This window comes from Lynx rufus, unplaced genomic scaffold (genome assembly GCF_022079265.1).
Source record: "Lynx rufus isolate CCGP_SWC_20201006 ecotype Redwood Valley unplaced genomic scaffold, mLynRuf1.p SCAF_8, whole genome shotgun sequence".
NCBI lineage: Eukaryota > Metazoa > Chordata > Mammalia > Carnivora > Felidae > Lynx > Lynx rufus.
The window spans coordinates 88,103,793-88,131,609 of record NW_025814896.1 but is presented as its reverse complement, the minus strand read 5'-3'; the positions used below and the strand labels follow the sequence as shown (position 1 = coordinate 88,131,609).

Here is a 27,817-nt window from a genome sequence, read left to right as displayed (position 1 = left end):
TTTGGTAGTGGGAATGTTCTTATTTGACTTCCTGATTACTACCAAGAGTTAAATCATCATCAGTGTTTTTCTCTTCTGGGAATCATCTGTTTATTCACATTGTTCTTTGAGGGTCCTAAAAGTGTTTCTTACTGTTTTGTAAAACCTATTAACATAGTAACCCTTTATACATATTTTGCTGTCAATGTTTTCCTCAGTTTGCCTTTTTAAGTTTTTACAATACATGGCAGTCAGGCCATCAGTGTTGCTGGAGTCACTGTTAAGTATTACTGAACCATATCCACATTCCATCCCTTCTCAGGGGGGAATGACCCCAAGCTTATCAGAGGTTTACTGAGGCCCCAGGGTCAAATGTAGATATACCCGACCATACCACCCACTTCTGACTACCTTCTCCCCTCTGTGCCACATCATTCCTGGTATTTCCCCCAGAGAAATCTAAGAAGGGGGGCGCAGTTTCTCCCAAGACCACAGAGACCTACAGGGAGGGACAAAAATGCAGATTCTCCACCCTGAAGCAGCTCTCCCTCATTCCAGGGAAACCTCTTCTGGTAGCCCACTTGCCTTCCCAACCCCAGTGGTCCAAAGGCATCAGCACCCCTCCTATGCACCTTAAAAGCCAGCAAATTCTACTGGATACCTTCCCCAGGTGGGGCCTTAACAACTGGCTTCTAATGAACAAATTAAGATAAAGTGACAATGCGTTGCAGGGACAAAGCTTGAGGAGGTCCTGGCAGTTGGGGGATTCTGTGGGCTGTTGTTTCTGGGGTGCTAGGATCCTAAGAATGACAGCAAGCCCTATGTATGTGTTGGGGTTAGAGAGTGTGTCAACCTTAATTATCCTTCCGTGGGTTATCTTGCAGTCTCTATACCAGTGGTTGCCATCTGGCTGTACCTGGGGGAAAAATACTGATGCAGAGGACTTCTGCCTACAGATTCGTATTAATTGATCTGGTTTGGAGCCTGGGCCTTGGTATTTTGCAAAGTTCTCTAGGTGATTCTCAAGTGCTTGATACAGGCTTAACAACCTTTTGTTCTTGCCCAGTGCAGGGACTCCAGGCAGAGGGATGAAGCGTGGGAGTGGGCGGGGTGCAGACCGTGAGCACTCAAGCGGTTGGTTGGGTGTGTGGAACTCGAGGCGTGCGTAGAGCGGGTGTAGCAGGGGTCCCAGGACACAGTCTGGGGTCTGACTGTGGGCAGGGCTAGAGCGCTGTGTCTGACGCGGGGTCCTGCGGCGCCCCCTCGCGGGAGTAGAACTCATCCAACACGCTCTGCGGGATGCGCTTCAGCATCTCCTTGGGGAAGATGCGCAACAGCTTCCAGCCCAGGTCCAAGGACTCAAACACGGAGCGGTTCTCGTAGGGACCTAGGGACAGAGTAGGAGTGTGTGCATGTGCGTGCGTGCGTGCATATGTAGCCAGGTAAGGGAGTTACTGCCTGACCACCCCCAATGCGCCTCACCCTGGTTGATGAAGTTCTTCTCGAACTTCTGCAGGAATTCCAGGTAGAGCAGGTCCTCGGAAGTGAGCGCCTCCTCCCCCACCACCGCCTTCATGGCCTGCACATCCTTCCCGATGGCATAGCAAGCATACTGGGTGAAGGGGGGAGGGACGGTCCATCGGTCACCTCAGGCATATCACAGAAGTCCAATGGCCCCCAATTTGGCTGTGTGGGGACCCCAAAGGGGGAGGGATTTTGCCAGAGAAAAGCTCGTGGTCCGGGTACCGGCACAAACCTCCAGCTTCTGAAACTAACTTACCCGCCAGCCCCTGGGCCCTCTCCTTCTTACCAGTTGGTTGGAGACATCTCCATGGTCCTTTCTCGTCATGCCCTCCCCAATGGCGGACTTCATTAGCCTCGACAGGGAAGGGAGCACATTGATGGGGGGATAGATCTGGGGGAGCAAAAGAAGCGAGTGGCAGAAGGCAGGGTCCAAACTTTCCTTTCTTTCCTACCCCTACTTGTCTCTCCTCCCCCTGAGAATCTTAAGAGACTGGTCCTCACTCATCTGACAGAGAGGTGGACTGCTCATACCCTGCCCTCCTTTATGGCCCACAGATTCTAGGGCTTGGGATGCGGGTGTCTATAGGTGTGCTCCTGGACAGGAGGGTGGAGGGTGGAGATGACATGACATTAGGTAATGAAAGTCACTACTTAATAACTTTTGGTTATTTGGACAAAAACCAGGTTAAAGCTTCCTAGTTAATAGCTGCAAAGAAGGAACCTACTAAGCAAAGAGGAAAAAGTCACAGGGGTTGCCTTTAACCTCAGATGGGACAGACACATTTTCTCACCTGTTAGCACATTATTCACATCTACTTGTGTCAGTTACCCATTGTTTTGTTCACCAAAGCAAATTACCGGAAAGGAAAGAGAACTGGTATTCATTTAGTATCTACTATCTGCTGGATGCTTTCTACATGCCGCCACGCACTCCACTGTGTGATAAATACTATTATTTCTATTTTATAGGTAAGGAAACCTAGGATCAGAAAGATTATTTTCTCAAGGTTCCAGTCAGGTAGGCTGGATTCTAGCCAGACTTGTCTTGTGTCTGTGAACCACACAGTCTTCCCGGGTCATCTCCTCTTTGGAGTTAGCCTTGCCTGGCCCCTCCTAATTCACAGAGAAATCAAGCACGGCAGGTGATGGGGCATCAGACAGCCAGTGTCTCTGGGGGTGGTGAGGAGAGCACTAGGTGGGTAGGGAGGGGACAGTACCTGTCTGTTATGAAGCTGTCTATCCACGTAGATCTGTCCCTCTGTGATGAAGCCCGTCAGGTCTGGGATTGGGTGGGTGATATCTGCAAAGAAATGCACTGGTCTCAGTGTAGACACGGTCCACATCTCCACCCAATCAGGGCCACGTGGGTTCTATTCCTCTCATGGGAGTGATGGGATATGTGGAGGCGAGGAAAAGACAGTGAACTCCTTGATGGATGAACAGAGCTACTGCACATCTATGCAAAAAACCGTGAGCCCTTTAAGCATCCCAGTGGGAAAGGAGGGCAGTAGGGCTGCAGAGGGTATTGGGCAGTGAAGAGGCTCACCATCATTGGGCATGGTGAGGATGGGGATCTGAGTGATGGATCCTCCCCGGCCCTCCACACGGCCTGCCCGCTCATAGATGGTGGCCAGGTCTGTGTACATGTATCCTGGGAAACCTCGGCGCCCGGGCACCTCCTCTCTGGCAGCGGAGACCTGCGATATCAGTGTCACTGGGGTAAGGAAGGGGGCAAGAGGCTAATACAAGGAAGGGCGAGTGGGAGGTTCAGTGACTATGAGAAATGGAATAGGGGCAGGCCTGGGTGGGAGAGCTTTGGGGTGTAGGGACCAGGGAGAGGCAGGCGTGACCCTGACACCCTTCACCAGCTGCCTCACCTCCCGCAAGGCCTCTGCGTAGGAACTCATGTCGGTCAGTATGACCAGCACGTGCTTCTCACACTGGTAGGCGAGAAATTCAGCAGTGGTCAGTGCCAGGCGTGGGGTGATGATCCGCTCGATCCTGGAGGTACAGCCAGTGTTTAGAGAGCTCAGAGGTCCGTTTAGCCCCAGTGCTGAGTGGAAAGGGAACCGTGCATAGCAGCAGAGGAGTGGACAAGATGAGCCTCCGCTCCTAGCCCCCAGGTCATGGCTATGGTTCTTGGGGGTGGACAGTCCGCCGATCCTGACACTCCTCCTTCCTGTTCAAGGTAGGAAGGGGTAGGGAGCCTGGGACAGGCAGAGAGTTGGGTGAGAGTGGGACAGGCAGGGCCAGGAGTGTCTGGCAAGGGTGACAGCACCCTGTCCCTGCAGGCCCAAAATTTAGGGGCTCTGGCCCATCAGAGCTAGGCAGGGGCAGGGCTCCTGCTGTAGCTCTCTCTTCCCCAGCCTCCCCTGCCCCCTCATCCCCCCGCACTTGGCTCAGCTGGGGCACCCTCTGGATTCTTTCTGTAATGTTCCCCTCACTACCCCAGAGCACACGTAGTGGGCGTGCTCTGTACACTTGCCCTGCCCGCTTGGCAGCCCCCTTCCACTTGGAGCTCTCCTGAATCCTTTCTTCTGGCTCCAGATGCCCTCAATCCTCAAGCTCTGAGCCTGTGGGCCTTTCCTCTGGTGACATCATCCTGGCCTCCAGAATTCTGTTACTTACTTTTAGGAATACCTTCAGTACCCAGGACAGCTTATTAGATGTTTTTTCTTCATCCACCTGACCTACTGATTTAAACTCACATTTCCTAAACTTTAAAAATAGCAGTTTTTCCAGATGAATAAACAAACAAAAAAGCAGAATCAGACCTATACATACAGAGAATAAACGAATGGTTGCTAGAGGGAAGGGGTGGGGAGATGGGTGAAATGGGTGAAGGGGAGCGGGAGATCCAGGCTTCCAGTTATGGAATGAATAAGTCACAGGGATGAAAGGCACAGCGGAGGGAATATAGTCAGTGGTATGGTAATGATGTTGCTTAGGGACGGATGGCAGCTACACTTGTGAGCACAGCATACCCTATAGAGAAATTCAGTCACAATGTTGCACACCTAAAACTAACGTGACAGTATATGTCAACTATACTCAAATAAAAAAAATTAACAAATAGCAGTTTTTGCAAACAAAGCGTTTAAGGAAATCTGTCTATAGTGGGGACTTTGGTGGTGGTGCAAGGATGAGGAGCCCTGACTTGGGACAGTGGCTGGATGCAGACTATAGGAAGGACAGAGGACTGCAGGTGGCAGGCAGGGTTGTGGGCTGTCCCTACCCCTTACCGAGCCTCAGTTTTCCCCTCTGCACAACCAGGGGTTGGGCCAATGGCTGTGGTTCTGGGATACTTCTGAGCCCTGGTACTCTGGATTTTGGGAGGGGACGGGGCCTGCTGTCTGAAGGCAGTCTGGGTACCAGGGGATGGCTCACGTGGGGTCGTTGGCCAAGTTCAGGAAGAGGCAGACGTTCCCCATGGTACCATTCTGCTCGAAGTCGGACTTGAAGAACCTGGCTGTCTCCATGTTCACCTGGACACACAGCAGGGAGGGCTGGAGAGGGGTCCCTGCAGCCTAAGGGCAGGGGCCCTGGCCCCTCCCATCTCTTCTCAGTAAAGCCTGTTGACTGACTGGCTAACAGTTCCTGGGATGACCTTGTACTTGAGAAGGCAGGGGCTGGGTTGCTCTCATCTTTGGGATCTCATCAGGTTCCCAAAGAGTTCAGATTTCTTCAGGTTGAGCTCTGCTCAGTGCCATCCCAACCCCTTACTTAGCCAGCTGCTCCCCTGCTAAAACCCTCCTCTGGCCCTCTGAGGGCCCCATCATATCCCCTCTCTGAAGGTGTCTTGTCTCCCCAAATTCCCTGGCTTCTCCCTCCTCCAGGTCATCCTGGGCTCATCTTATAGCTGCCATGTCCTTTGGGATGGCTTGAGGGACACACTGTCCTAGTCACTGAGCCCACCTTCAGTCATGCTTTTGCCTCTCCCACCAGGCAGGCCTGGACTCTGACAGCCTCTCAGGGAGAAGGATTATGCCTCCCTCATCAGATCAGACAGAGCCAGGGTCCAAGGGAGACAAGGCTGCCAGAACTTGCCAATCTGCCCAGCTCCTCTTACCCCCATGGCTGCAAAGACAATGGCAAAGTTGTCATCGTGATAATCCAGCACAGCCTTGGACTTCTTCACCAGCCCAGCCTGGCGGCAGATCTGGGCGGCAATCTGGGGTGGAGTGGTTTGGGAGGAAGAATGTCAGAACCAGAGCCCAGACCCAGAGTCCAGCCCACTCAGCACCACTGAGGATGATGGATGGAGCAATTTCCAATCCATCCTCCTGCCAAGGCCTTTGGCAGGAGGGATCCCAGGGCAGAAAGGCGAAAGGGCTGCCCCAGGCCCTACAGCCTTTCCCAGGGTGGAGGCTTGAAGACCTGCTTGGGGACAATGAGGAGGCCTATGCAGCTCCAAGTCCATGAGCTGCCAGAGGACAACTGCCAGTCTGGATGGCGAAGACCCCTGCTTGTCTGGTCCCTGACTGCTTGACACAGGAGACCGTCCTCACTGGCCCACCAGCCCTGGCCTCTGCCTCATCCCTTCCTCTTGGTCATGTCTGCAGGACCCCGCAGGCCTCACCTCATTGTGGGGGAGCCCGGCTGCTGAGAAGATAGGGATCTTCTGACCACGGGCAATGCTATTCATGACATCGATGGGAGAGATGCCCGTCTGAATCATCTCCTCAGGGTAGATGCGGTCATGGGGGTTGATGGGCTGGCCTGGGAGAGGACGATCATGGACCCATGCTCAAGGGCTCAAGTCCCTCCCTGCCCTCCCCCAACCCTGCTCCAGACTCCAGAGCAGCACTATTTGACAGAATTTTCTGTGGTGATGAAAATGTGCTCTAACTACACTGCCCAGTTACACTAGCCCTAGCCACATGTGGCATTGGGCGCATGAGATGTGGTTTTGAAATGAAAGTTGATTCCATTTGAATTAATTCGTATTTAAATAGCCACAGTTCAGTACTCCCTTGGATAGCACTACCTGGCACATTGGAAGCAGCAGGCAGGTGGGAGGAGTCCAGGCTGAGCAGGTGTTTTGTGGGGCACGAAGGAACTGAGGATGACCTGGGGAGCTGTCTGAGTGGATGTGTTTGCTCCGCTCTGCCTCTGACTTGCTGAGTTGTTTGGGGCCAGCCACAGACCTCTGTGGGCCTCCATCTTGTCCTCAGAACTGACAGGATTGGAGGACTCAGGATGGCCTCCCAGCAGGAAGGGGCTGTGTTTGCTTCTGCAAGCCACCCAGGCAGCTCTGAGGGGTGGGGACAGGGAACTGGAAGGCAGGAAAGTGATGGTCCTGGGGCACACATGGAACTTTGCACATGATGATGGCATTTAAAGGAACTGGATATGAAGGGCTTACAGCAGTATCTCAGGCTCTGTGGCAGATTTGGGGACAGACAGGCCTCTACAGTGCTCAGAGCACACCTGATCTGCCTGGTAGTCTGACGAGCCTTTGGAGGTGAGCCCTGGCCAATTGCCCCTGACCTGTGTCTGGTGCAGAACTTCCAAAGGCAAGGTGGCAAAGGTAATGGCTAGGGGTGGGGAAGGTGGTTGGAAGCTGGATCCTGAAAGCTGTCCAGAGCCTCTCTGGTCACTCACCATTGATGTCCAGGAAGTCCTCTGCCATGACCACTGGCCCCTTGTCAATGGGCTTACCGGAGCCATTGAAAACCCGACCTGAGGGTGGGGGAGGATGTTGGGAGATGCTTAGGGCCAGCCCCACGTCTCCCTCACTGCTGCTCACCATCCACATCACCACCGGCTCCCACCTGCCTCTTACATGTCCCTCTCCCCTCAACCCTCCGTTATCCCCAGAGAGCTGGCTACAGTGACTGTTTCCTTGGGGATCTTCCCTCCTTGCCTGGAAATCTTTACAGCTGAGGCCTTGGCCCAGGAAATGACTCTAATGGAGGGTTTTAGGGCTGGAAAGAGGAGAGGTCCAGGTATGGCAGATCTTGGGAGAAAGTTGGAGGATGTGCACTCTGTTTCAGCCTAACCACAAATAGATGGTTACCTACTGTGCCTCCAGTTTATTGAAACTGCCTTCCTCATTTACTGGACATCTGCTGCATGTCCAGCCCTGAGCTGGACCTGGGGGTCAAAGAGAGGACAAAACCTCCGACCTCTACGAACTCACAGGGAGGCAGATATGCAAAGAGTCAATGGCTATGCAGTGCTAAGTGGTTAGGGAAGCTAGGCTGGGAGGACGCAGGAGCTCCCCATCCCACCTCACCCCCACCCTTACCTAGCATGTCCTCTGACACTGGAGTCCGTAGGATGTCCCCTGTGAATTCGCAGGTGGTCTTCTGGGCATCGATCCCAGAGGTTCCTTCAAACACCTACGGGACAAGAGGTTACTCTAATAAGGGGCTTGTGGAGGCCAATGGGGCCTTCCATTCTATGCTCCCTTGGAACCCAGCTCTAGGCAAGACACTCTGGGAAAATAGGACTTTTTTTTGCCTTCAGAGCTTATAAGATAGTCAGGAACTTTGGGTCTGTTCATTTATTCAGCCAACATGTCACTGACACCACTTACCTGAACAATTGCCTTGGTCCCTGACACCTCAAGCACCTGCCCGCTTCTCTGAGTCCCATCAGGGAGGGTGAAGTTGACAATCTCAGCGTACTGGGCAAACTAGCAGGAGAGGAGAGCAGACATGAGACCAGAGCAATGGTGAGACCAGAGGTGAAGTCCCTGTCTCTCCCCATCCCTCCCTGACCCTGTCTCAAGCTTCTATCTCCCCTCTTGGAAGTGCGCTTGAGGGGCTGGGAAGTACAACGTTTGAATTCTGTTTGGGAGTCAGTGTACCTGGACGGGTAGGGGTGTCAACTTTAGAGTTGGGAGACCAGGGTGAGAATTGAAGCTCTGATGCTTAGAAGCTGTGTGACCTTGTGGAAGTTCCTTAATGTCTCTGAGCCTCATCTTTCAAATGGGGATGATAATAATACCTACTTCAAAGAGCTAGTATGGAGAGAAAGTGATATGTGTAAAGTCATTAGCTGGTGCCCGGCACCTTGTAATAGCTCTGTAAAATGTAGTAGTTATTACGGCTGTTCAGGTCCCGTGGACAGTTGTTTCTGCCCCTGTGGACTAATGGTGAAAACACTGGCACAGTGCTCTCCTGGGCTGCCAGGTGTCCCCTTGTGCCAGTGGCAGTCTTTCCCTAGCTATGGGGCTGGGGTTGATTCACATGTCATCCTCACAGCATTCAGGAATAAAATGAACGAGGCAATCACTTCTCTTTTGGCTATGATCAAGTGTAGTATCTTTTCTTGTCAGTTTAAAAAGAACCAGGCTAATATCTAGAATATATAAAGAACTCTTACAACTCAAAAGTAAAAATACAAATACCCTACCTTAAAAAATGGGCAAAGGATCTAAATACATATTTCTCTGAAGAAGATATGCAAACAACCAGTAAGCACATAAGCACATGTTGATGCTCAATGTCATTAGCCACTAAAGAAATGCAGACCAATGAGATGCCACTTCACACTCACGAATGTGGCTGTAATAAAAAAGACAGATGATCATGAGTGTTGTTGAGGGTGTGGAGAATTTGGAACCCTCGGACACTGCTGGTGGGAATGTAAAATGGTGCCACCACTTTGGAACACAGTCTAGCACTTCCTCGAAAGGTTAAATACAGAGATACTGGATGAGCCAGCAATTACACTCCCAGGTATTAAACCCAAGAGGAATGAAAACACATGACCACACAGAAACTTGTGTATGAAAGCATATAAGTGTTCGTAATCAAGTAGCCTCATTATTCATAATAGCCCTAAAGTGAAAACAACCCAAATGTCCACAAACTGATGAATGGTTAAACAAAAGATGGTGTATCTGTAGCATGGAATATTATCCAGCCTTAAAAAGGAATGAAATATGATAATATGCTGCAACATAGATGAGCCTTGAAACATGCTAAGAGAAGCCAGACACAACAGGCCACGTCTTATATGATTCCATTGATACGAAGTGTCTGAAATAGCCAAATCCATGAAGATAGAAAGATTAGGGGTTGCTGGGGGCTGGACGGAGAGAGGATTGGGGGTGATGACTAACAGGTACAGGTGTTCTTTTGGAGGAGATGAAAATGTTCTGGAATCAAGTAGTCATGATGGTTGCATAACTCTGTGTATATACGAAAAGCCACTGAACTGTGCACTTTAAAAGAATGAAGGTTATGATATGTGAATTATAATTTAAAAAATGATTAGGCTGTCCCTCCAGGACCATAGGCAGCAGGTCAGGCAGGTGGAGGTCTGCCCCAAGGGAAACCTGAGCTCTGCAGTCTGCACTTGCTCAGGAAACCAGGTTCCTGGTCTTTCCCCACATCTAGAAGAGGCTATGAGCTGGGCCAAGGAGTCTGGGCTGAGAGAGCAGACCCTCCCCACTGACACTGGCTGTCAGCACCAAGAGAGCTAAGCCCTGTACCTGTACTTGCACTTTCTTTCTGGGGAGGTACCAGAGAGAATGCATAGCATCCTTCAGGCTCCCTCACCTTGCTTCCCAGGTGGTTGATTTACTTCAGGGAGTAAGTCATAATCATAATCTTTTTTTTTTAAGTTTATTTATTTTGAGAAAGAGAGAGAGAGAGAGAACTAGCACAAGTGGGACAGGGGAAGAGAGAGAGAGAATATCCCAAGCAGGCTCCACACTGTCAGTGCAGAGCCAGATGTGGGGGCTTGAACTCATGAACCACGAGATCATGACCTGAGCAGAAATCAGATGCTTAACCAACTGAGCCACCCAGGCACCCCCATAATTGTAATTTGATAAAGATAAATGATAAAAATATGATATTTTTTTATCCCCCCTCCCCACAGTGTTCCTAGAAGTTAATGTACTCTTCTAAATAACTCCTTTGGATATCAGAGGAAATAAAAACTTAAATGATAAATGAAATAGAAAAGAATGAAAAAGGGTATCACTTCATGTCATGACCTATAGAATAAATCAAGCTGTACCATGTTTTCTGACCATAATCAAAATAAGTTTGAAATCAATAATAAAAAGATAGTTAGAAAAAACATATATTTGGAAATTTAAACACCTAATATAGAGAATGTAGAATTAGAACATATTTTGCACTAATAATGAAAAACTATATATCAACATCTGTGATGCATTTAAGCTTTGAATGCTTACATTAAAAAAGAAAAAAAAATTGAGGAAATTTAAGAGTATGCAACGTGAAAAGTTAGAAAAAAGAACAGCATTAAAACCCCCAATAAAGTAGGATGGGGGGATGGGTGAAATAGGGAATGGGGATTAGGGAGGACACTTGTGATGAGCACCGGCTAAGGTACAGAATTGTTGAATCACTAGTTGTACACCTGAAACTAATATAACACTGTATGTTAACTAAATGGAATCAAAAGAAAATCCTTAAAAAAAAACAATATAGTAAAAGAAATATTAGAAGGGCAGAAATCATTAATACAGAGAACAAATATATAACAAGGAAGATCAAAATCCAAATTGGTTCTTTGAAAAGCCTCATAAAATAGACAAATCTCTAGGGGCACCTGGGTGGCTCAGTTGGTTAAGCGTCTGATTTCAGCTCAGGTCATGATCTTGCAGTTTGTGGGTTCAAGCCCCGCATCGGGCCCTGTGCTGACAGCTCAGAGCCTAGAGCCTGCTTCAGATTCTGTGTCTCCCTCTCTCTGCCCCTCCCTGGCTCATGCTCTGTCTCTCTCTCAAAAATAAATAAACATTAAAAAAAAAAAACAACTAGACAAATCTCTAGCAACACTCATTAAGAAAAGGGTAAAGACATAAATAATTGTTGGAATAAAAAAGCCAAAACTAGCTATACTGATAATATTAAAAAGTAACAAAAAGGAATTATAAACAACTTTATGCAATACAGTTCGGAACTTAGATGAAATGGATAAAGTCCCCAAAGAATACAACTCAAACCAAAACCAATCAAAAACTAAACAGAAAGCTGGAATAGTCCTACAATTTTTAAGATACTGCATAGGTAAAATCTTTCCACAAAGAAAACACCAGTCCCAGAGAGTTTTACAAGTGAGTTCTAACAATCAAAGAACAAATAATTTGAAGTTTACTTGAGCTCGTCAAAAGTAATGGATAACTGATACATGAATTCAGCAAAGTTGCAGGATACAAAATTAATGTACAAAAATCAGTTGCATTCTTATACACTAATAATGAAGCAATAGAAAGACAAATAAAGAAACTGATCCCATTCACAATTGCACCAAGAATCATAAAGTACATAGGAATAAACCTAACCAAAGATGTAAAAGATCTGTATGCTGAAAACTATAGAAAGCTTATGAAGGAAATTGAAGAAGATACAAAGAAATGGAAAAACATTCTGTGCTCATGGATTGGAAGAATAAATATTGTTAAAATGTCAACACTACCCAAAGCAATCTACACATTCAATGCAATCCCAGTCAAAATTGCACCAGCATTCTTCTCGAAGCTAGAACAAGCAATCCTAAAATTTGTATGGAACCATAAAAGACCCCGAATAGCCAAAATAATATTGAAGAAGACCAAAGTGGGAGGCATCACAATCCCAGACTTTAGCCTCTACTACAAAGCTGTAATAATCAAGACAGCATGGTATTGGCACAAAAACAGACATATAGACCAATGGAATAGAATGGAGACTCCAGAATTAGACCCACAAATGTATGGCCAACTAATCTTTGACAAAGCAGGAAAGAATATCCAATGGAAAAAAGACAGTTTCTTTAACAAATGGTGCTGGGGGAACTGGACAGCAACATGCAGAAGAATGAAACTAGACCACTTTCTTACACCATTCACAAAAATTAAAAATGGATGAAGGGCCTAAATGTGAGACAGGAAGCCATCAAAACCCTAGACGAGAAAGCAGGAAAAAACCTCTCTGACCTCAGCCTCAGCAATTTCTTACTTGACACATCTCCAAAGGCAAGGGAATTAAAAGCAAAAATGAACTATTGGGACCTCATGAAGATGAAAAACTTCTGCACTACAAAGGAAACAATCAACAAAACTAAAAGGCAACTGACGGAATGGGAAAAAATATTTGCAAATGACATATTGGACAAAGGGCTAGTATCCAAAATCTATAAAGAACTCACCAAATTTCACACCTGAAAAACAAATAATCCAGTGAAGAAATGAGCAGAAGACATGAATAGACACTTCTCTAAAGAAGACATCCAGATGGCCAACAGGCACATGAAAAGATGCTCAACGTCACTCCTCATGAGGGAAATACAAATCAAAACCACACTGAGATACCACCTCACACCAGTCAGAGTGGCTAAAATGAACAAATCAGGAGACTACAGATGCTGGCAAGGATGTGGAGAAACAGGAAGCTCCTTGCACTGTTGGTGGGAATGCAAACTGGTGTAGCCGCTCTGGAAAACAGTTTGGAGGTTCCTCAAAAAATTAAAAATAGATCTACCCTATGACCCAGCAATAGCACTGCTAGGAATTTACCCAAGGGATACAGGAGTGCTGATGCATAGGGGCACTTGTACCCCAATGTTTATAGCAGCACTTTCAACAATAGCTAAATTATGGAAAGAGCTTAAATGTCCATTAACTGACAAATGGATAAAGAAGTTGTGGTTTATATATACAATGTAATACTACTTGGCAATGGGAAAGAATGAAATACGGCCTTTTGTAGCAACATGGATGGAACTGGAGAGTGTTATGCTAAGTGAAATAAGTCATACAGAGAAAGACAGATACCATATGTTTTCACTCTTATGTGGATCTTGATAAACTTAACAGAAGACCATGGGGAAGGGGAAGAGAAAAAAAAAGTTAGAGAGGGAGGGAGGCAAACCATAAGAGACTCTTAAAAACTGAGAATAAACTGAGGGTTGATGGAGGATGGGAGGGAGGGGAAAGTGGATGATGGACATCGAGGAGGGCACCTGTTGGGATGAGCACTGGGTGTTGTATAGAAACCAATTTGCCAATAAATTTCATATTAAAAAAAAGACTAATGGAAAAGAGATGGTCTTTAATTAATTTATGGGGCAAGGATAACCTTGATACAAAATAATATAATTATGAGAAAATTATACACAATCTCACATATGAATATAGATAAAAAAGTCCTGAACAAAATACTCACAAATCAAATCCAGAAAAGTATAAAAAAGGTCAAGTTACAAACCAAATGATAAAAGAAAAATATTAAAAAACAAAAAATGAAGACAAATACACACACACCTACACACAAATAAAAAGACCACGTTGGAATTATTCTAGGAATTCAAGGTTAGTCTAATATTAGAAATCTAATAATGTAATTTACCTTATTAATGGATTCAAAGATTTAAAAAAAACCTGTGATCATCTTAAAACATTCTAGAAAAAGCTTAAAAAAAAACTATCCCTGATTAAAAAATTTTGATGATTAGGGAATCATGATATCCATGATTAAAGAACAAAACTCTCAAAAACTAAAAGGGAAATTCCTTAACTCCAAAAAGCATCCACAAAACACAGAAAATACCATACTCTGATATAATGTATAAAACGTTCCCTTTAAAATTAGGAGCAAAACAATAATGCCTGCTATCATCATTCTGTTCAGCATTACACTGGAAGAACTAGCCAAAATAATAAGAGGAACAGAAAATAAACATTAGAAGGAAACAAAACCTAAAATAGAAAACTCCCCCAACCCCAAATCCAGTAAAGATAGGACCCCCCCAAAAACCCATAGACCAATTTCTCTTATGGATGCAGAGGTTATAAATAAACTATTAGCCAGTGAAATCAAATAGTGTATTAAATAAACAAACAAGTTTAACCAAATAGGGTTTATTAAAAGAATGCAAGCCTAGATCAATCAACTTCTGGCAATCTCAACATTTGACAATATAATTCATAATAGGGAGTTTGTATGTATGAATTATAAGAGAAACACTACAGAATTATGTAAATAGAAACCACAGAGGCTTTTGATAAAATTTGGCAGCGTTTCTTATACAATCCTGTGTAGGACAGGAATGGAAGGCAACTCCTTGAACACTAGACTATTTACAAAACCAACTTCAATAAGCTTCTAAATGGTGAAATGTTAAATCCATTTTTATTTCTAATAAAATCAATAACACACAGAGATGTCTGTATCACCATTGTTACTTAATGTGTTTTGGAAATTGTATTTTATACAATAAGACCAAAAAAGAAAAAAGAAAAAGTATACCAATAAACATAAATAGAAAATGCTTTATTTATTTATTTATTTATTTATTTATTTATTTATTTATTTTTTAAAGGTAGTGAGAGGAGATTGTATTCTTCAGAAATGTCAAAGAAAGGCTGTGAACATGTGCCAGATTACAGAAGGCTAAACAGACATGATGAGGCTGGATCCCCTGCTGGAGGGGAAAAATGCTATAAAAGACTTTATTAGGTCAGCTGATAAACTGGAATATAGATGTAGATTAGGTAAAAGTATCAGTGTAAATTTCAGATATTGATAATTACTGTTGTTATGTAAGAGAATATCCGTATTCTTTGGAAATAAATGCTGGAGTTTTGGGGGATGACTTACCCTTAAAAGACCTAGGAAAAAAATTATGCACACACACATACACACACTCAGAGCAGAAGATACAACAAATGGAATAAAGTGTTAACAGTTGGCCATATGCATGTTCCTTGCACTATTTTTATTTTTGCCACTTTTTATAAATTTGAAATTGCTTCAAAATCACAAGTAAAATTAAAGTCTGCCAATAGAAAAGCAGACATCATTCCCTTCATTTGCAGATGATACTGTATACCTAGAAAAACCCAAGAGGCTCTACTTAAAAAACAAAACAAAAAATGCCCAGAATTAATAAAAGAAGTTGGTTGTATACAAGATAAATATATAAAAATCCATCTGTTGTACCACTGTCACCTATACACTGATTTAAAAAAAACCAACAACTTTTTTTTTTCTATTCCAGCCATAAACGAAAGAGGAAATTAAGAAAAACATTGCATTCACAATAGGGCCCAAAGCCATACAATATCTGGAAAAAAATTTAACAGGAAAGGTACAAGAAAATAATAAAATCTTACTGAGGATATAAAGCAAGCCCTGAACAAATGGAGAACAATAGTGTTTTCCAAGAAAGAATGACTTACTGTCATAAAAATATAAATCCTTTTCAAAAGCATAGAAATTAAATGCATTTCCAGCAAATCGCTGTTTCTTCTGGAACTTAATAAACATCTTAAAATTCATAAGTGTCTGAGAATATCCAAAAATAGTCAAGGTGGAGGATTTGATGTATCAGATATTAAAACGTGTTCTAAAACTGCCAAAGTCAAATGGTTAAGTGTTGGTGTGAAGCAGACAGAGAAGTGGGAGAGATTAGAGTCCAGAAACAGATCCCAGATTTTATGAAACTGTTATAGAACAAATGCGGTATATTACTTCATGGGGAAAACCAAAATCTGTTGACCAAAGGGTGCTACTAACGTAACTGGGTATCGACTTAGAAGATACCCACGTCATAAACAGAAATACATTCAGGCATATAAAACCTTTAAATACAAAGCTAAAACAAACAGAAAACCAGAAGAGTTTTTCTTCTTTCCTTTTCTCAGCTTTCCTAGAAAAGCTGGATAAGAGAGATGTCTTTAAGCAAGGTATGGAATCCAGAAGCCATAAATGCAAAAATAGACATATTTGATTGTACAAACATTTGAAATGTCTGCATGGCAAAATACCAAAAACAAACGTGAACAATAAAAAAGGAGCACCCACAGCTCAAAATGTACACCTCAGTATGTAGGAAGATTTCACAGAGGACAAAGTAAAATCCAAACTTATAAAAAGATCCTCAAATGTAAATAAAAACAGGAAGGTACTAGTTTTCATCAATTAGATAGACAAAATTCCAGGAAAGAACATATTCAGGGCTGGCAAGGATGCTGGAGGGTGGGTCCTTTAACACACGGTTGACTGGAATGTGAATCACCACAACCTTGCCGGGCTAGCAATGTTGCCCCAAATCGTCAATATCTATTTGAAATCTATTTTAAAATCAATATACACTTTGAACCAGCAACTTCATTCCAGAGGATCTATCTTATAGCAATAAAGGCACTAGTGTAAAGGGGCTCTATTTTGCTGTATCATTTGCAATAGCAAAGCCTGGTAACACACTGAATGTCTATCAATAATGGAACCATTAAAAAAATGGAACCATTGAATAAACCACAGCACATCCATGCTATCGCCTACTATGTTGCTCTTGAGAAGAATGAATAAAATGGGCAACTACTGACATGGAGGGAATCCTTGATATGTTTTAAGAGACTAACACCAATGTAAACCTCTAACATACTATCTATTTGCCCCTTTACAGCAGGATCTTTATAGTGGCTGTCTCAAGAGGCTGGGAGGAAGGAGGTTAGGGGCAAATAGTTAAATTTGCGTGTCTTTTGTTTCACTAGTAATAAGGGGCATTTTTTTTTTTTGGTAATTAAAATGTGATAAAAATTTGGGATGTTCAAGTACAGTGCGACTGGTTACCACCATCATTACTATCACTAAATCCCTGCTCTACCCAAAATAGTGACTTTAAGTGTCTGGGAGGGAGGGCTTATGACTCAATTTCCCAGTGGGGTGTGACAGGGTGGGGGGCATTCCCTCACTGCATCCCTGCGAGGGAGGGGGGGGGGGCCTCAAACCTGAGACAGGAGGGTTTGCAGTTCTGACAAGTCACTGGAGGAAGCTCCAGGTTGGGTCCCTCCTTGTCCTGTGAAAAGGATGCCAGGAAGGCGACCTCCGTTGCCCCCTAAACCAGCCCCTCTGAGTGGGGTTGCTGAGAGAGCTGGGCTTCCCCCAGGAGGAATGCACTGAGGTCGGCGGGGCAGCTCACGTCTAGCGGTCTTTGGCTCATCAACCACAAGAGGGGGCCCAAGAGCAAGGGCCGGAAGGCCCCCGCGGAAAGAAGTTTTAAAAAAGTCGGGGCATTCCTCTGCCGCTCTGTAGGCCTGTCCACCTGACGCAGCCACTGGCCTCCTTGCATGGTGGGCTGTTAACCTCAGGAGGAAAACTGCTGGAGAGAGCACAGGCCAGGTTGGGCCCCAAAGAAATCAGGCCATGGGCCCAATAGAAACCAGGCAGCCGGGTGATAAAAAGCCATCATTTTTCATGTGGGTTTATGTGGGGGACGGAGGGCGGAAGGAAAGGAGAGTGGAGGAGGTGGCGCACCGTGTGTCCCTGAGAGGTGAAATCAGAGGAAACGAACTTTAAATAGCAGAGAGATTACAGTCAGATGCCTGAAAGAACTGTCAGAACCATCACACCCAGTCATGGAGGGTGTATAGTTTGGAATCCTTTAGGAAGAGAATACTAGGCTCTGTGTGTGCGTGTGTGAGTTATTTGGGACAGGGATGCCCATAGCCAGTTGGGACAGGGAGTGCAGGGGGAGAATTCCAGGATGCAACAATGAGTTTATACTCAAAGGAGCCCCATTTCAGAGCCTGATCCTCTCACCTCCCATTCTTGGTTACTAGGAGGACCGCAGAGGGTGGGAATGGTTCAGTACAACCTTCTGTGCTTCACTGAGTTCTCAGCCAGCCGGGGGGGGGGGGGGGCAGAGGGGAGCTGCTCTACACACTCGGAGGACTGGGAAGTTCTTGGCAAGCCTGGCAGGACTTGTACAGGGAAGCCCTGGCCTCCAAGGCCTCTCTTTCTGCCAATGCCCAGGGCAATTTGGAGCCCCTCTTCGGAAACTGTCTTCAGAGCTGATACACATACTTCTGAAAGCTTTTTCTTTTAAAAGTTTGGAAGTGGCCACAGACACTTGGAGCCAAGTCTGGTGGATAAGGGGAGAGCTTTCTCCAAGTCTCAGTAAGGACTGCTGTTTCTCAAAATACGGCAGTCGGAAGATCTTGTAGAGCAGGGGATCTTCAAGTGTGGGCCCCAGGCGAGCAGCAGCAGCTTGGGAGCTTGTCAGAAATGCAGATTCCTGGGCCCCAACCTCAGACTGATGAATCAGAACTTTGGGTTCTTCCAGGGGATTCTCATGCATGCTCTAGTTTAAAAACCACTGCTCAAGTGAAATCTAATATATCCCAGGCAGGTGGATGTCAGCTAACCAGACTCCTCTTTAATGCCTGTGAAACTCCTGTGTAATTGTTTGTCATATTGGGGCTGTTTAATAATCTGGAGGAGTCATTTTTACACTCTACACTCAGGGGTTTAGGCTTTAACATTTTATGCTCTACACTCAGACCTCCAAAAATCAGATGAAATCATGGAAACTGTCCCTAGAAAAATGTACAGACACACGAATACCCAGCTTCAAAGGTTTGCATACGATTTCGAGTCCCTTATTGCCTGGGCTCAGAACGTCTGATCTACACAAAAGTTTTCCCCCAAGAATTTTTCCATTTCGGAAGGATGGAAGTGGGAGGCCTAATTGCGGGTATGATTCAATTTGGGCAGAAGGTGGCGCTGTAGAGGATGAATTGGGGTATTTTACCCAAGCAACTCTAGACTGGGGATAGGGATGTGGGGCCGTAGAGAGGAGTACATAAAGCTGTCTTCGCCGCCTCTTGAACTTAAGAGACTACACGTTACTGCTTCTTTTCCTGCCCTCTGCAAGTCCAGGGTTCCCTGGGTATATCCATCACCCAGTTACTCTGTTCTATGAGAGAGATGCATCCAATAATCACAGAACCATAGGTCTGGGGGTCTATCTCGTTTCCCAGTCTAGCCCCATTTTATAGTTGGGAAAGTGGATGTCATAAGTACTGACTCTCCATACTATGAGTGGGGGCGGCAGATGGCACCAGCTGTTTACTCCAGCATATTAGCATTTCTGTCTTCCAGGCAGAGCTAACGCTAGCTGTTCTCAAGGAGGAATAGTAAAAATACATTTATCTGATTTGATCCTCACAACAACTCTCTTCTATATTAGATGAGGAAACTAGGATTTGAAAACCTAAACAGCTGCTTCTCAAACTTCAGGAAGCATCACATCACCTGGAGGGCTTTTAAAGTCTGACTTCTGTATCTCCCCAGCTCTCTAGAGTTCCTGATTCTGTTGGTCCACACTTCCTCCCAGGGCATCCCCAGCACTAGTGGGTCAGACAGTAAGGTCTCTATGAACTTGGGATCTGGTTTCCAGAAACGAGAGGGTCTGGTTTAGTCATTCTAAGACTTATTCATTCATCTCATTCACTTACTCACCCTTCCTCTGAACAAACTGAGCACCTACAATGGACTGGGTGTTCCGTAAAAGTGCGGTATGGGACTCCGGGGGCTCAAGAGTAATATCCAATAGGAGAGACATTGTGGGGGCAGGGAGGAGACATGTGGCCAGGTGGTGATCCGATCGATGCCTTGATGGATGCTGCCAACAAGACAGTACAGAAGAGGGAGAGGAGGGACAGGCTCATTGTCCAGGGGCCTGGGTGAAACTCCCAGAAGAAGTGACCTCTCAGCTAGCCTTGGGGAGGAGTCAGAGGAAGAAAGGGTATGGAGGAAAGGTAGTTGGAGAGGCAGAGGGAAAAGTAGGAGCAAAGGCCTAGAGACATCAAAAGGCAGCTCCGTGCAGAGGCAGGGTGGGTTTCCAAGTAGTGGCACAGTGGGCGTCGGGGAAGGAGAGGATGCATCGTGAGAGTGGAAAAGTGTGGAGGGACCCTTACAGAGCGTGGGGCCTATAAGGTGAAGGTGCTGTGCGTGCTAGGTGAGTTTGAAGCAGGGGAGCAAAGGGGTCAATGCTGCAGGGGGGCAGCATGGAGGATGGCAGGGCACCAGGCTGGGGATCCAGAGACCATGGCTATAATCAGGGAGCAGTGGGGTAGGAGGTTGCAGATAGATCACTGATACTGACAGATGGGGTCCAGGAAGGGAGGGATCAAGGGTGGCCCCAGATTTCCAGGCTGGGGAGGGTGGTGTCTGGCAGGAGCCTGAGAGGTGGAACCGTTGGGTGGAAGGGGGACAGCAGAGTGATCTGGCACCTTTGCAGGGCCCTTTATGCCTTAAGAATCCCCAACCCCAAACTCAAAATGCCGTCAGTCTGCCCTGGTCCTGCGGTGCCCCAGGGGACACAAAGGAGCCCACATCCCATCTCCTTCCGTGAGGCCCGCTTCACTTCCCACCCGCCCTGCTGGTTCCCAGGCTGAGATAGTCCAAAAGCCTCTGAAAACCTTGAGCTCTGGAGAAAAGTTAGCTGGCATGGCTCTTCTGCCTTCTCTTCCTTTTAAAAGAAGACCCACGGGAGCAGCAGGTGAAGGCGTCCAGCTTTGTGAGGAAGTTCAATACAACCATTCCACCGTTGTAGAAAGAGGCACAATAGCCCAGATCCCCCAGGCCCTTGGCAGTAAAGAGTGGTCTCTGAGGGCCCAGAGCGGGCAGAGGGGGACACTGAAAAGGCAGGAAGGGAAACCCAGGGTGGTGGGGGAGACAGCTGGGGAGGAAGAGTGTGGGGATGGGGGATAGGGAATTAGAAGGGACAGATGGGCCCATGGCAGACAGCTAGAGGTAGGGCAGTTTAGAAGAGATCCTGCACCCGAGGCTGGGGAGCCCTGGGATTTGGCCTTGGTGCCTGGGAAGATATGGAAGAATCTTACCTTGACCTGGTCCAGCACCACCAAGGGCCCATTGACGCTGCACACTGTCCTGTAGGCTGGGGGAGGAGTGGAGGTAGGTGAGGTCTCACACCCAGACACACACACACACACACACACACACACACACACAGAAGCATCTTCTGCTTTCTCTCCCTGTATGCACCACCCCCACCCCCTTCCCAGTCTGGGCTGTCAGGGTCATTAGCTGTGACAGGGCCAGCCACCATTGCTGTAAGGGTCATGCCCCTGCCCGCAGGGCTCCCTGCTGGCTTGGACACCTGCAGGAGGCTGGGGGGAGGGCCAGGGCAAGGGCAGAGGCCCCTCAGAATCCTCCCCTCCCCTCTCAACTACGAAGAGGTCTTTCTTATCTTGAGGCTGCTTCCCCTCTGGCCTCAGCCCCCATCTTACATCTCTGACCCACAACATTTTCCAAAAGCTTCTGGCCCCCAGCTAGAAATGGGCAGAGAATTGCCCTCCCTGCCCCCCACCAGGACCACACTTCCCTCCATCACCTGACACTCACTGAGCATGGTGCATGTGCGCATGTCTGGGTGTGTGAGGGGTGGGGGCTGGTGCATGCATGGGTGAGAAAAACCAGCCAGAGTCCCTGCCTGGACAACCTGGGCTCCCTGGGTGCCTGTGGGAGAGGGGAGAGAGTGACAAGGAAAGAGGAAGAAGTAGAATGTCCCAGCCCTAGTGGCTGGAGAGATCCACAAATGGGGAAATGAGCTCAGCTTACAGGGAGCCTCTAACTCCAGTGTTGGGGAGCCCCAAACTCCAGTGTTGGGGACCCCAATAGGAAAGCCATGGACTGGCAGACAGGAAGCCTATCTTGGTTCTGCTAGGGGCTGGCTGAGAGATCCTGGGACTCTCCCTCAACTACAACCTGGGAGACATAGCTCTTCCCTGGGGTCCCTGTGAAGCACGAATGAGACCACGGAGACTGTGGCATGGCAGGATGGCCAGAGTGTCCGTGAGGTCACTGAGTCACTCACTGGAAGGACATCAAAGGGAAGAGAGTGGTCTAAGCCTCTTTTCAAAAGGGGAGGAGAATGGGGTCCAGAAGGGTGAAAACCTACGCCAGGGTCACCCAACATGCTTGTGGCAGAGCTGGGGCTGGGACCCCACCTCTTGCTTCCCGTCAAACCACATTGGCTTCCAGCCCTCATGCTTTCATACAAGTCTGGTGCCAAGTCACCCCACACCAAGGAAAACTAAATGCCCCCAGCTCACACCTTCCCCAGTATGGGGCTCAGTGATCATCCCCCTGTTTTTGTCTGATCTGCATTCCTTTCACCAGGGCATGGGCTAGGATGATGACTGGGCAAGGTGATCCCTGCGGGGATATTTGCAAGGCTCTTCTGAGCTTATGGACTGTTAGGAACACTCAAGAACAAGAGGCGCCAGAAGATCCATTCTTCTAGGGCTTGGGCCTGGAGCAGGGGAACTCCTTCAGCTTCCTCCGAGTTCCCATAGAGGAGGTATCCAACCTCCCCTCTAGGCCAGCCTCTCCTGGTCCTGAGGCCCAGACCCCAGAGATGACTACTCCCTAGGGCCGAAGGCCAGTGCCTCCTTCTCTGTGCCGCTTCCACCATGCAACTCTGGTATCTCCCATCTTAAAACCCTCCCTCTGCCCCAGTCCTTCCAAAGCTGCTGCCCCTCACAGCCCAACTTCTGGCAAGGCGGGCTCCATTGCTGACTTCCTTTCTCCACCTTCCACCCTCTCCTTGCACTCTCCAACCTGGCTTCTCTCTAGGCCACCCCACAGGACCAGGTACACTGGATCAGAGCCTCATTTTAAAAAGCACTGGGACAGGGCGCCTGGGTGGCACAGTCAGTTAAGCGTCCGACTTCAGCCAGGTCACGATCTCGTGGTCTGTGGGTTCGAGCCCCGCGTCAGGCTCTGGGCTGATGGCTCAGAGCCTGGAGCCGGTTTCCGATTCTGTGTCTCCCTCTCTCTCTGCCCCTCCCCCATTCATGCTCTGTCTCTCTCTGTCCCCAAAAAAATAAATAAACGTTGAAAAAATAAATAAAAAGCACTGGGACAAGCCTCTTGCTGGCCCTATAGAGAAAATACCAGACCAGCCAAAAGGGATGAGATGGCAGAAGCAAGATGCAGAGTGGGTAGGCTGGATGGGAGGTGAGAGTGTGGGAGGGGAAGGAGCCCAACGTCCAGAAAGCCCCAGGGAACACTTTCCAGTTCTACCTAGGAGACAGGTCTTTCAACTTCCTCTCTTCCTTCACAGCGGTTCCGCACATTTCACAGCTTCTGTGAGGGAAGCCTGTTAACCTGGACATCCAATAGCTCTACCTTGGGAGGGCAGCAGTGAGTGGCAGGGAGTAGCCTAGGGGCCAGGACTAAGTGCTGCTTGCTGGCCCGGCCCTTGGGCTGGGTGCCCAGCATGTGGTCTGTAAGCCTCTATCTTATCCCACCAGCCTCAGCTATAAGCCGCCTTTCTGGATTTCCAGAGCCCTAGGGCCTCGCTCTAGTAGACTTCCCAAATGCTTGCTGGAGGAGTCCATCACTCCACAGCCTAGACCTTTCACTGCAGATACTCCACTGTGGCTGTTTCTGTTTATCACCCGACTTTTCACGTCCTTCAGTGCCCTGCCCTTAACTGACTCCAGCAGCCACTGGCTCTGCTCCCCACTGAAGTGCCACAGCCCTCAGCCATGCCACTGTAGAAGGCGTCCTGTTCTCCAGCTTGTCAGTCCTTAATGAGATGGATCATGTCTCTCCCCTCAGACTAGAACTCTGTGCCTCCCCAGTCAGACTAGACCATATCTTTTCTTAGAAGCTGTCTAGTTTGGACACCGCCAAGGTGGTGGCTAAGCAACAAAAGTGTCCTTGACATGAAGCCAGGCCTTTTGTTTGCATCCACCCCCAACTGATTGTGTCTATTGCATGCAGTGGCAAATTAAGGCCCAGAAGTTGGCTGATTTCTCCTGGGGCACACCACAAGTCAGTCTGCATCCTGTGGCACTCCCCCAGCCTTGGGACATACCCTTCAACCCTGGAGAGGTGAAAGGTGGGGGTAGTGCTGGAGGCAGTGGGCTGGCCCAGAAGACCTCTGAGGGGCACTCCCTCAATAGGCCTTCCTGAGACTTTGCAGACACTCCCTCCCTCTGCTCTGCCCCCTCCCCTTCTCCATTGTCCCAGCTGACACTTTGGGTTGCACTTAGGGCCGCAGGCCTGGAGCCCCTCCCTGCCCCCATCTCCCCACTGCCTTCCCGGTCAAAGGCTCAGCGGGGCTCCATGCAGCCCACTAATTAGGGCCTGCCCAGCCACACCTGCAGCGTCCTGGGAGCCGGCTGAGCCAGGCGCCCATGCGTGAGGTGGGGGTGGGGGCAAGCCCGGGGCAGTAGGTCCCTCACCTCCTCCCTGATCCCCTCCAGAGGGATTAGGGGAGGGAGGGCAGGGGCTGGAAGACCAGGCTTCTTAGAATCAGCCCAAGACCCTGCCCGGTGAAACTCAGTGTGACCTTCCTGGCCTCTCAGTTGAGGAAACTGAGGCAGGCGGCAAAGCCTGCCTCAGTGGTTTGGCATTCCAGCCTCTGGGTGATCATCTGACCAGGCTCTGTCCCTCCAGCAGGGCTGACAGCCTGACATCCATCCTTTGCTCGTGCTGCGCACTACTCCCCTCCCCCCTTCCCTCCCACCCCACCTAGCATCTTTTGCCCCACACAATGGTTGAAGCCCCAAGCTGCTGCCTCCCCTCAGGGAGAGAGTTCTAGCTCTGAAGGAGGAGAAGGAGTTCCTTTCTGCCCAGGGTGGATATCGCTAGGGTTCACTCCCCACTTTATTCTACCCTGCCCCCTCCCTTCTGGCCCATTCCCTCAGCCACTGCAGTGAAATCACCCCTTTTTTTTTTTTTTCAACGTTTATTTATTTTTGGGACAGAGAGAGACAGAGCATGAATGGGGGAGGGGCAGAGAGAGAGGGAGACACAGAATCGGAAACAGGCCCCAGGCTCCGAGCCATCAGCCCAGAGCCGGACGCGGGGCTCGAACTCACGGACTGCGAGATCGTGACCTGGCTGAAGTCGGACGCTTAACCGACTGCGCCACCCAGGCGCCCCTGAAATCACCCTTAATGCCTCAGGCCTGTTTGGTTCACTTCCTCCTCCAGGAAGCCTTCTATTGGACTCACCCCATCTATGACTGAGGAAGCCCTGGAGTTGGGAGCCAGCTGCCCCATCCCCTGTCCCCCTGGGATCCCCAGCTCTCCTCCTGGGCTCTTTCTGTCTCTGCATAAAGTTCTCCTGCCCAGAGCACATACAGTGCTCAGGTAGGAGGCCAGGGCAGGAGTCCTGCCTCCAGCCAACTGAGGGTAACAGCTCTAGGTTTTGGTCCTCACCCCTCAGAGAGGAAATCCCTCAGGCCCCAGAGGCGGAAGGTGGAAACAGAGAAAGCTCTGGGTGCAGAAGCACCCTGAGGAGCTCAGTATGCTCTGAGGGGTGGAGGCTGTCGGGCTGGGGCTGGCCCCTGGGGGCGCCCTGTGAGGACACTAGTATGCAGCAAAAGCACAGGTAGCCTTTGTCACTGCGGGAACATCTTTAACACAGGGAGCAGAGTCGTGGTGGAGGGGCTCCCCCTCTGCAGACCCTGGTCTCTGGGTCAGCTGTTGGGTGTGACACATTCACCCAGGTGGGGTCCACATGGAGTGACACACAAGCAGGCATGGGGGCGCTGACACCCCTGGGTTCCAGTCTGGGTCAAATCTCCAGGGCTTGTTGACTGTAAATAAGGTCGTGGCTGGAGGGAACTGGCTGCAGGAGGCCCTGGGGTGAGGTTGCACCCACAGGGTCCCTGGGAGGGCACACTGAAGGGAATGATGGGGGGGGAGGGTCCCGCAGGGGTGGGCCATCACTTGGGTCTGGATGAGAGTTAGACAACTTGAGACAACTGGGCTCAGGTCTCCAGGCCTGAGCTCTGGACTCCAGGGGGCTCCAGTCACTGCGAATTTCTGGGCCTTCGTGACCCCTGCTTTGCCCCAGGGGAGAATCTGGATCTCTGCCCTCCCCCATACCTCCAAGACGCAGGGCCTGCAGGGCCTCCTTGGTACATCCGGGTCTCACTCAGTTTCTCCTTGCTGGAATGCACTCCACCCCTCAGTGCCTGCCTCAGGCCTCTGGAGGTGCCTGCTCACGCCCTGCTCTGCTCCTAAGCACCCCAGACCTGCCCTCTCTGGCCCTGCCCCCTCTGTACTTGCTCTGTTCTGGGTGGGTGCCAACTCCATTCAATGCAGACCTAGCTCGCAGCTGCCCCGTCGGGTCACTCCCACTATGGCCTAGGTAACTAGAGAGGGCCAGCTTCTCTCCATACACACCCTGTTAGGAGCCTCTGGCTCTGCTTGGCTGGTGCTGGCCAGGCCGGTTTACTCCAGTGTGGGGCTGTCTGAGAATCTGAGAATTGGAGAATGACCTTGGCAAGGACAGATGGAGGGGTCTCTCCCTCTGGTCCTCAGAACCTCACCGCTTTCTGTGCCCCAGACATCTGGGCACACCTAGGAAGCCTACAAGGGTAAATAATCCAGCACCCATGGCCATGCCAGGCACTCACCCTCCCCCAACTGTACATACACAGACATAAGACATCACCTGACCACATACCCATGTTGTCCCCATGAGCACGCACACTCGTGCACATACACACACATTCACCCTCAGTCTGAATGTAAAAGCATGCACATATACTGTCACATTTCCTCACTCTGATCATACACACATGCAAGCTGTCACACACATATTTACACATATCCGCACCCGAGTGGGAGAGCACACACATCCTTCCCCTGCATTATACACACAGACACATGTAAGGCACACATGACATGTGCCCACTGACGTGACACACACAGTGTTATTATGTATTTCTCCATCCTGAAAATGCACATACTTGGCCTTGCCACACATATTCCCTAAGAACACTTGATCATACATTTCCTCCTGCTGAATGTTCTGGTACACATGCTCGTACTCCAAACACGCACATATTCACACAGGAGAGTGTATCACAAACACACACTTGGGCCCATTGGGAGCTCTCTCTGAACTTGGGGTCTCAGCGCAGGATAAGGGTGATGACCGAGAGGTTCCTGCAAGGACACCCCTGCCCTCTCCGCTGGGGTAGCCTGGGCTGGGGACCCCATCCCTCCATCTGCAGAGGTCGCTCCTCGTCCAGGCAGTCCACCACATCACTCTGCTGGACCAAGAGCCCCCTTGGTCTTCCTCAGTCTCGGTCCTCCCCTTTCCCTGAGCCTGAGAAGCAGAGCCTGGGGACCCAGCAGCCCACCCCAACCTCACCCTCTGGGGATTTGTACTCACTGACACGGGGGTGGGTGATGTAGTTTCGGGTGACCGCTTGCATGTGCTCTTGGGCTATGCCCAGGTCACAGCCACCGCTGGGGAGCCCCCCGGGCCTACCGTCTGCCTTCGTGGCCATGGCGAGGTGGCAGGCTGGGACCCGAGTGCCTGAGCCTGCTGGTGGTGAGTGCAACACTTCGGGCCCAGCTGGAGCCGGAGTGAGCTTACCAGACTGCCCCTGTGGCCACCCCTCCCCTCACCCCTCCTCTCCTGCAGGAGTTGACTGTAAACAGGGAAACCAGCCTCTGGCCCTGGAGCTCTTCCAGATCTGGGAGGTGCTGGTGTGAACTCAGCTCCTCCCCCTGGAACCTCAGGCGCTCTCACAGGCCCTTGCTCCATACCACATCTCA

At 48.8% G+C, this 27,817-nt stretch overlaps 1 protein-coding gene across 1 annotated transcript; it reads right to left on the bottom strand.

The window, feature by feature from the left end:
- Window positions 1-1,202: 1,202 nt before the first annotated feature.
- On the bottom strand, window positions 1,203-27,546 carry ATP6V1B1 (ATPase H+ transporting V1 subunit B1). Its single transcript, XM_047069736.1, has 14 exons — window positions 27,429-27,546; window positions 21,104-21,159; window positions 8,045-8,143; window positions 7,754-7,847; window positions 7,108-7,185; window positions 6,083-6,222; window positions 5,573-5,674; window positions 4,891-4,988; window positions 3,381-3,504; window positions 3,050-3,200; window positions 2,721-2,803; window positions 1,790-1,894; window positions 1,462-1,591; window positions 1,203-1,366 (listed from the first exon to the last, which is right to left on the bottom strand). The coding sequence occupies exons 1-14, from the start codon at window positions 27,544-27,546 to the stop codon at window positions 1,203-1,205; spliced, it is 1,542 nt and encodes a 513-aa protein (XP_046925692.1).
- Between the last annotated feature and the right edge of the window lie 271 nt (window positions 27,547-27,817).